Source organism: Bos javanicus, chromosome 15 (genome assembly GCF_032452875.1).
Source record: "Bos javanicus breed banteng chromosome 15, ARS-OSU_banteng_1.0, whole genome shotgun sequence".
In the NCBI taxonomy this organism is placed as follows: domain Eukaryota; kingdom Metazoa; phylum Chordata; class Mammalia; order Artiodactyla; family Bovidae; genus Bos; species Bos javanicus.
In genome coordinates this window covers 48214960-48225124 of record NC_083882.1, presented here as the reverse complement: position 1 = coordinate 48225124, position 10165 = coordinate 48214960, and the positions used below count along the sequence as shown (strand labels likewise).

The 10165-nt window shown below is 37.5% G+C and overlaps 1 protein-coding gene across 1 annotated transcript; it reads left to right on the top strand.

The window, feature by feature from the left end:
- Positions 1-6822: 6822 nt before the first annotated feature.
- Positions 6823-8118, top strand: LOC133226741 (olfactory receptor 52B4-like). The gene has a single exon (XM_061380619.1). It carries the CDS (start codon positions 7084-7086, stop codon positions 8116-8118), a length of 1035 nt encoding a protein of 344 aa, XP_061236603.1. The 5' UTR covers positions 6823-7083.
- The last annotated feature ends 2047 nt before the right edge of the window (positions 8119-10165 follow it).

Here is a 10165-nt window from a genome sequence, read left to right as displayed (position 1 = left end):
TGAGTGCTAAAATCCATTGAGTGTTTTTTTGTGTAAGTATATAAGATTGAGTGCTAAAACATTAATTTTGGTGGTTTTAAATTCAATTTAAAGAAAGGTTCTAACTTCAGTTTTCACTACAAACTTTGTGGATTTTAAAAATCGAAGATACTAATTGAAAAAAAAATTATTCTAAATGGATTGAAATAAAAACAGGGGAGAGGAAGAAAATGGCCAAACCAATACAGATTTTTCTGCCAGAATGTGGGGAAAATGTAAAGAGAAAATAATCAATATAAAGCACTTTTAGGAAGAGAATGATTTCTTCTACTTTCTCCATACTTCCTTTTCTTTATGTTCATGAACAGCTTGTGAATAAGTGCCTTTGGTAGACAGGTGATGTATGCTTTTTGCGCCAACTATAAAATTATGATGAGGTGGCTGTGAGGATGGAAACAAATATCAAGGAGTTGAATATCAAGAGCTTGGCTGTCCATTATGGTAGCCAAGAGGTTCTGGTGGCTCTTGAACACTTGTCTGAATTGAGATGTATCATACATATAAATTGTACACTAAGATTTTGAAGACAGTTCAAAAAAATAATGTTAAATATCTTAGTATCTTTCACATTATAGATAGCAATGATAATGGGCTTCCCAAGTGGCTCAAGAGGTGAAGAATCTGCCTGCCATGCAGATGACCTGGCTTTGATCTCTTGGTCAGGAAGATTCCCTGGAGAAGGGAATGGCTAGCCGCTCTTAATATTCTTACCTGGAGAATCCCGTGGACAGAGGAGTCTGGCTGGCTATACCGTCCATGGGGTCGCAGAGTCAGACATGTCTGAAGCAACTTAATACCCACACACTCATTCACAGTAGTGAAATAGTTCAGTTGGATCAGATCAGATGAGATCAGTCGCTCAGTCATGTCCAACTCTTTGCAACCCCATGAATCGCAGCACACCAGGCTTCCCTGTCCATCACCAACTCCCAGAGTTCACTCAGACTCAACGTCCATCGAGTCAGTGATGCCATCCAGCCATCTCATCTTCTGTCGTCCCCTTCTCCTCTTGCCCCCAATCCCTCCCAGCATCCAAGTCTTTTCCAATGAGTCAACTCTTCGCATGAGGTGGCCAAAGTACTGGAGTTTCAGCTTTAGCATCTTCCTTCCAAAGAAATCCCAGGGCTGATCTTCAGAATGGACTGGTTGGATCTCCTTGCAGTCCAAGCGACTCAAGAGTCTTCTCCAACACCACAGTTCAAAAGCATCAATTCTTCGGTGCTCAGCCTTCTTCACAGTCCAACTCTCACATCCATACATGACCACAGGAAAAACCATAGCCTTGACTAGACGGACTGTTGTTGGCAAAGTAATGTCTCTGCTTTTGAATATGCTATCTAGGTTGGTCATAACTTTCCTTCCAAGGAGTAAACGTCTTTTAATTTCATGGCTGCAGTCACCATCTGCAGTGATTTTGGAGCCCAGAAAAATAAAGTCTGACACTGTTTCCACTGTTTCCCCATCTATTTCCCATGAAGTGATGGGACCAGATGCCATGATCTTTGTTTTCTGAATGCTGAGCTTTAAGCCAACTTTTTCACTCTCCACTTTTCACTTTCATCAAGAGGCTTTTTAGTTCCTCTTCACTTTCTGCCATAAAGGTGGTGTCATCTGCATATCTGAGGTTATTGATATTTCTCCCGGCAATCTTGATTCCAGCTTGTGTTTCTTCCAGTCCAGCATTTCTCATGATGCACTCTGCATATAGGTTAAATAAACAGGGTGACAGTATACAGCCTTGACGTACTCCTTTTCCTATTTGGAACCAGTGTGTTGTTCCATGTCCAGTTCTAACTGTTGCTTCCTGACCTGCATACAGATTTCTCAAGAGGCAGGTCAGGTGGTCTGGTATTCCCATCTCTTTCAGAATTTTCCACAGTTTATTGTGATCCACACAGTCAAAGGCTTTGGCATAGTCAATAAAACAGAAATAGATGCTTTTCTGGAACTCTCTTGCTTTTTCCATGATCCAGCAGATGTTGGCAATTTGATCTCTGGTTCCTCTGCCTTTTCTAAAACCAGCTTGAACATCAGGAAATTCACGGTTCACATACTGCTGAAGCCTGGCTTGGAGAATTTTGAACGTTACTTTACTAGCATGTGAGATGAGTGCAATTGTGTGGTAGTTTGAGCATTCTTTGGCATTGCCTTTCTTTGGGATTGGAATGAAAACTGACCTTTTCCAGTCCTGTGGCCACTGCTAAGTTTTCCAAATATGCTGGCATATTGAGTGCAGCACTTTGACAGCATCATCTTTCAGGATTTGGAATAGCTCAACTGGAATTCTATCACCTCCACTAGCTTTGTTCGTAGTGATGCTTTCTAAGGCCCACTTGACTTCACATTCCAGGATGTCTGGCTCAGTTGTATGGTAGGTAGTAAATGGTTAATTTTTTTTTTTTAACTGCCAAAGTATTTTCCAAAGTAATTATACCATTTAACATCTGTTTTATCATTGTAGAAGTTATTCTACATCCTTGCTATAACTTGATTTTGTTTAAGTGTTTTAATAGATGCACAAGTGAAATATCTCATTGTGACTTGAATCTGAATTTCTCTGATGCCTAGGGATGCTGAATATCTTATTTTTCTTTCTTATTGTCAACTGTGTGTTTTTTTTTTTGATGAAGTGTCTTTTCAAGTCTTTGATCATTTTTTTTAATTGTTGCTTATTTTCTCATTACTGAGTTTTGAGTTGTTTTTTATACATTCTTGATATGTTTCTCATTATATATATGCTTTGCATATATCTTCTAATATTTATCTTTTCTATTTATTTACTCTATTTATTAAGAGTCTTTCAAAGAGGATGAGTTCTTAATTTTAATAATGTCCAAATTAGCAAGTTTTTCTTTTATGGATCTTGATTTTGATGTTTTATCTAAGAACATTCCTAACAAAAGGTCGCAAAGAATTTTTCTTTAGTTTTCTAGAAGTTTAGATTTTATACTAAGTCCATGAACTGCTTTGAGATTTAAAAAAGAAGTAGTGCAAGGTATGTGCCAAAATCCATGTCTTTGTATATGGATCCAATCATTCCAAGCACTGTTTGTGGAAAAGACATCCTTTTCCATTGAAATTGCTTTGTAGCTTCATCATGTCTCAGTTGGTCATATATATGTGAATCTTTTTCTGGATTCTGTCCTTTCCCATTTATCTACTTATCTATCTGGATATCAGTATTGTATGTATTGGTTATTGTGGTTTCATAATATATCTTGAAATAAGTTAGTATTAAGTTTTCTATCTTTTGTTCTTTTCCAAATTTGCTTTCACTATTCCATATCTTTTGAAGTCACATGTGCTGTTGTGCCTTGATTGACCTCATTATGATCTCTGTCCACATGGTCTTTTATTCATCTATCCTAAGCTTTCTGAATGGCTACTGGGTTCCAAGAAGGCAAATGAAAGCTGCAAGGTCCATATGCCCTGGAATTCACACATCACTTCAAACTTATTCTGTTGATCAAAGCAACTCACAAGGCCATCTTTAATTCAGAGGGTTGAAGAGTAGGCTACTGCTCATGTATAGGGGAGTGGCGTGTGTGCACAGCAGATGGAACAATGATTGACAGCCATTTTTGTACATGGTCAACCACATTTAGTTAAGTAGCAGGTTGATAAGGTTCAAAAACTTGACAATACACTCTGCTGGAAAGATTATGAGAAAAAAGACACTCTTACTGGAGTAGGTTGCCATTTTCTTCTGCAAGGGCTCTTCCTGACTCGGATTGAACCCACATCTTCCTCACTGCAAGCAGATTCTTTTATCCCTGAGCCATTAGGGAAGCCCCTATACATTGCTAGTAACAATCAAAAACGGTGCAATCACTATGAGGGAATTTTCAATATCTAGTAAAACTAGTATACAAATGCAGTTATTGTTTGACCAAGGTAATTGTGTTTCTAGTAATTAACCTTAAGATTTATTAATAGAATTAACCAACTAAAGAAGAAAGAAAAAATGAAAAAATTCTTTGATAATAATGCAACCATATCACAAGACCACATGTAGTTGGGATCCCAAAGTGAAATGAGAGAAAGATTGAAATCTGGCAGCTTAGGTAAAAATCAAAAATTTACATGTTCAAAACTCTTGAAAAACTTCATGGTATAAAAAACAAGGAATGCTACATCTAGATACATCACAATCAAAAATTAACATAAATTGAAAATACTCAATGCAGTTAAAGGAGGCAGGGAAGAGAAATACAAATGTCCAAGTTAATAAAGACTCATGACTCTTCTATGAATTTTTAAGCATGCATTTTTATATTGCCTCAGGTAATAGTTAAACATAATTCATGACTCAAATTTGAAACTTATAAAAACTCAGGGGATGAATACTGTATAACTTCAGTGTAATCCTTTTTATGACTAGCAAAACTTGAAAAATCATTGGTGCCTTCAAATTACAACTATTTATATTCCTGTTGAAAATAGATTTCATATTAATTAAAATGAGCCTGTAGCAAGGCTAGATTAGGTAGAAAAGGCTTTTATATCAGAAAAACCTGAGAAAAGCAAAAATGAAGAGAAGTAGAAGAAAGTGGCAGATAGGCAATGGTCATAGTGATTTAGCCCACGTGGGAAGAGGGTGAGGCTGGTAGAGACAGCTCTGTCCCTGGAGTCCTGATGTGCTTCCCTCAAGGGCTCCACAAAGGAAGATAAACAACCCTACTCCTGACCGTCACATAACAGATCTCCTGTCTGTCTGATTCTATAATCTCAGCCGAAAGCTGGTGAGTGAATTCAATATCTGTTGAGTGGGTTGTTCCAGAATCAAGGAAGGACTGTGTGTGTGTGTTACTTGCTCTATCATGTCCAACTCTGAGACCCCATGGACTAGCTCGCTAGGCTCCTCTGTCCATGAAATTCTTCAGGCAAGAATAGTGGAGAGGGTTGCCATTCCCTTCTCCGGGAGATCTTCCCAACTCGGGGATTAAACACAGGTCACCTGCATTGCAGCAGATTCTTTACCATTTGAGCCACCAGGAAAGACCCAGATAAGGACTGGGCCAGTGTCATGTCCCAGACAGGCCAGCAGGGACAGGACTCTTGGAGACTATTGATATATGTGGACAAGGAGTGGTAAAGACCAGAGGTGCAGATCTGATTGGTTATAGCAGATGTGGGGAATGGAATCTGGAAAGGGATGTTGAGAGCATGTAGGGGCTAGATGAAGGATCCTGAAGTGTGGTAAATAATGAGAAACAATTCAATAAATGACAAGTATCCTAATAATTAGATGAGAGATGAGAAAACAGAAAACATATTTATTTAGACTATAGTCTCCTCTTGGAAAACTATGAAAGGAGCCCTGAGAATGGCAGGAGACTGTGGTCACCTACCCTGTACCAGACATTTTAAGGAGCTTTGAGGAAACAGGGAATCTTGAAAGATAACATAACTAGGAGTCAATTTTCCTCCCCAGAATGATACATCAGGGTCACTAAGAGGAGGAGCTGAAGTGGAAGAAATAATGAGCATAAAATATACCTTAGCCACTGAGGTAGATATTTTAAGATATCCCTTAAATATTCTCAGAAACCCCAAGAAGAGGGTATTCATTGTTTGGCTTCATTTCTCTTCATTCTGTGAAAGGTAGATCGCCATGGCTGTCTTCTCAGAAGTATCATCTGGGTCCATTACACCTGGAACATTTTACAAAATTCATCTGCTTACATATTCACCATTCTCTCAAATCATCTGTCTAAATAGGACTCAGGCACCTGGTATGATGCCTGAAATATAGTCACTGCTCAAAATGTACTTGTTGAATGATTAAGCTCATGGATGAAGAAAAGTGTTTAGTAGGAAGTAATTGATGAAATCATATATTCATTTCTGTCAACTGAAGAATATTCCACGTACCAACTACTGCAACCCCCTGCCCTCCAGCAATAAATTCTTTCTTTTTCCAATTTCATTTATTTCTAAGTTTAGCCCTTTAAAGTGGGAACATCACGGGTGCCTCATCTCTGCCATGGAAACCCTGTCTATGTAACCCCTTAAAACTTTCATGACTCCCTTCACAAGTAAGCAAACTGTAGATAGTGAAGTTAGAAGATCTAAATTCATTTCTATCAATTGTTGATTGTGAAATTTGACAGGTGATTCATAGTCTCTGAGTCTCACTTTTCTTAGGTGTGAAACAGAGATAACATCCACTTCCTAGAGTGGATTTCTACTCCCTACATAAAGAATACATAACATTAACCTGCATACTACAATCCCTGGTATAAAACAATGCTTAATAAATATCAGTGACTTTTTGTGGCTTTATTATATTTAGATCCATTCTACTTCTGGAATATGAATAATCTTTTAGCACCAGACTCTTCAGTCAAATACTAATAAACTTTCACGGGTAATCATTCTAAACTAGTATAATCGTAAACTACTTGCTTCAAGACATCTAATGGCTACTCCCCACGTAAAAGATGGAGTCTAAGTGTAAGTTGTGATCAAGGCCTTTAACAATCATGGATATCTGCCTGTACAACCCCCTATGAAAATCTTAAGTGCCTGTTACTATGCGCTGGAAGTGTTCCAGGAGCTTCCTTTATTGCAGTAATCTGTATATTTACCTTGTGTTGTGCTATCATATGTCTCACTTCTCATTCATAATTTATGATAAGCTCATCATTTCAAGGTCAAGTTCAAGTGTCAATATGTTCACGGGTTTATCAGACATGAATACTGATTTCTTCCTTGTACTTAAATTTTCTCTTTGAAAGAGAAATACATATAATAGCATCTCTTTATTTAGTTGGAGGTAAGTGTAGTTGGCTATCACTCAATGGCGTGCAGACCATATTCTTTCACCCTTGCCTATTTCCTATGATTTGCATGTTCAAAAAAGATGGAGAGTGTGAGATAGGCCAAAAGCTCCTGGTATATTTGTCACAAAGTGTGTTTGTATGGTGGTGGTGGTGGTTTAGTTGCTAAGTCGTGTCTGACTCTTGGGACTCCTCGGACTGTAGCCTGCCGGACTCCTCTGTCAATGGAATTCTCCAGGCAACAATACTGGAAAGTGTTTGTATGATCCCTCTTAATAAATATATTAAAGAATATATATTTTCCTCGATCTCTGTGAATAAGAAGTGCAGTCCCATGTCATCTGCTCCAGGTATGACTGCTTCTAACCACAGCAGTGTTAGCCACACAGTCTTCCACTTGCTGGGCATCCCTGGCCTTGAGGACCAGCACATGTGGATCTCCATCCCCTTCTTCATTTCCTATGTCATCGCCCTGCTTGGGAACAGCCTGCTCATCTTCATTATCTTCATGGAACGGAGTCTCCATGAACCCATGTACCTCTTCCTCTGCATGCTGGCTGGAGCAGACCTTGTCCTCTCCACATGCACAGTCCCTCAGGCCTTGGCCATTTTCTGGTTCAATATGAAGGAGATCTCCCTGGATCGCTGCATCACTCAACTTTTCTTCATCCATTCCACCTTCATCTCTGAGTCAGGGATCTTGCTAATGATGGCATTTGACCGCTATATTGCCATATGCTACCCTCTGAGATATACCACTATTCTTACACACACACTAATTGGGAAAATCGGTGTGATTGCCTTTCTGAGAAGTTATTGTACAATTTTCCCCATAATATTTCTTTTGAAAAGGTTGACTTTTTGCCAAAATAATGTCATTCCACACACCTATTGTGAACATATTGGCTTGGCCAAATATGCTTGTAATGACATTCGAGTGAACATCTGGTATGGGTTTTCTATCCTCATGTTAACAGTGGTCTTGGATGTCCTATTAATTTTTGTTTCTTACATTCTGATTCTCCATGCTGTCTTCCACATCCCTTCCCAAGATGCTCGTCACAAGGCTCTCAACACGTGTGGCTCCCATGTCTGTATCATCATTCTCTTTTATGGGCCTGGAATCTTCACAATCCTTACTCAGAGGTTTGGCTGCCACATTCCACCTCATATCCACATCTTGTTGGCTAATGTCTGCATGCTTGCTTCACCTATGCTGAACCCCATCATTTATGGGATCAAGACCAAGCAAATCTGGGAGCAGGTAGCCCATGTGTTGTTTATAAAGCAGAAATAACTTTGGCACAAGATGTGAGTTTTCAGAATCTCTAGCTATCTGTGAAGAAGTCTATGGAAGTGGTGGGAGGGATCAGCTGAAACACTAGGAAATAGCTCAGTGAGTCCTGTCTGAGAACAAGTTCACCCCGAGATTGCAGAATTTAGTTTACTGTTGTCAAAACAACCTGGCAGAGTGAAGCCATGTTTGACTAAGTAAGCAACCTCCTTCAAAGACCCTGAAACAGGACAGATTGATTTTCAGAAGTCATCTATAATTAATAACACTATAGTATAATCTTCAGAATTAGATGAATGGAGAATAGTGCTCTAGCTTGGGATTTTGCTCAGCTACACCTAACTGAGTTTGTCCCGCTCTGAAACAAACCTCTTTTACATACAAACCTCTGTGCCTCAGTGTCTCTCATTCATAACATTCTTAGAATCAGTGATTCCAGGATTTTACAGTTATTCCTATTATATCATAATTTATATCCTATCGACATGCATGTCTATAATAAGAGGATGTAAAGATATGTGTGTTTCATATTTTGTATAACAACTCTTGAGGAGACTGAGGAGATTGAGAATGATCTGAGAAAAATAGCATATTGTACATAGTTCTATTTTAATACATATTTGACTAAAATCTATAGTTTTTGTAGAAAACGTTAGAAAAAAGAAAAACATGAAATGAAACTCATGGACTCATAAACTAAACAGCCCTCAAGCAATTTTATCATTAAAATTTCTTCCAAAGTTGTACATCTGTATCTATATATTTATATATCTATGTCTGTCTCCATCTATATCTAAATCTATATCTTAATCTGTGTCTGTACTTTATTTCCTTCTGAATCTATTTTTAGTTTTATCCATCCTTGTGCTATAAGGAAATATTATGATACATGTATAGATGTATAGATTATGTATGATACTATATACATGGTCTATAACTTATATTTTTTTCTGGCAGAACATTGCTGATACTGGGAACAAAAGTCAACAAAAAGCTTGACTTTTTGCCAAAATAATGTCATTCCACACTCCTATTGTGAACATATTGCCAAGTATGCTTGTAATGACATTTGAGTGAACATCTGGTATGGGGGTTTTCAATCCTCATGTTAACAGTGGTCTTTGATATCCTATTAATTTGCAAGGTTTATGAATTTATAAAGTCATTACTATCTTTATATAGTATTTCATTGCAGGGTTTTACAATAACTTATTTAACCAAGTATTCCCTTTTTAAATCCTTTTATCTGGTATTATGACTATATATTCACAAATTTAAGTCTCATTCAATTTGTTATTTAAGTACACAGTCCAGGTGTGTTCTAAATTATTTTAAGTATTGTCTTTTAATATAAAATGCAAATGCTCAATGTAAGACAGTTGGGAAACAGCAAAAATGTTTTTAAAAATTCCTAGTCTGGAGAGAACCAATGATAGCTTTTCTTTATGTTATCCCACCTTACATTCTTTGTTCCATGGATATGTAATTCATACATTTTCAATATTATTGGATATTTAGAGCTTTCCATTTTTAACTGTATATACAAGACTTCTCTGAACATATCTAAGCTTGCTCTGATCTTTCAATTTTTATTTTAGGAATAAAGTCTCAGAAATGCTGTTGTGGATTGGATTTTTAATGAATCCTATAAAATTACTCCCAGAAAAGATTCATAATGTATCTTTCTGCACTAATAATGAGGCTGAGTAAGAACAAAAGAATAAAAAAGATATTGTACTATAATTTTAATTTCTTTTTAATTGCTATTGAGATTAAACCTCTGTTGGAGAGTCATACTTCATCTTATGAAGTAGTGATAGCTACCATTTGTTGATGACTGTGTTACAGCTCCATGCTAAGCATTTTGGACATTACCTCACGTTGTCTTCATTTGGACCCCTTAAAACAGTATTACAGATGAGGAAATGGAAGTCTACTAGGGAAATGGCAAAGGCAGGAACAAATCTTTTGTCAAGTTTGTTTTCTTGGCTACTAAATCTCTGCAATGGTTCTGATTGTTTCTGTTTTGCCCATTGAAGTCTTGAAAACT

Bases quoted from the DNA above. Each gene is read 5' to 3' on its own strand.
- LOC133226741 (XM_061380619.1), top strand. From the start codon at position 7,084: ATGATCCCTCTTAATAAATATATTAAAGAATATATATTTTCCTCGATC.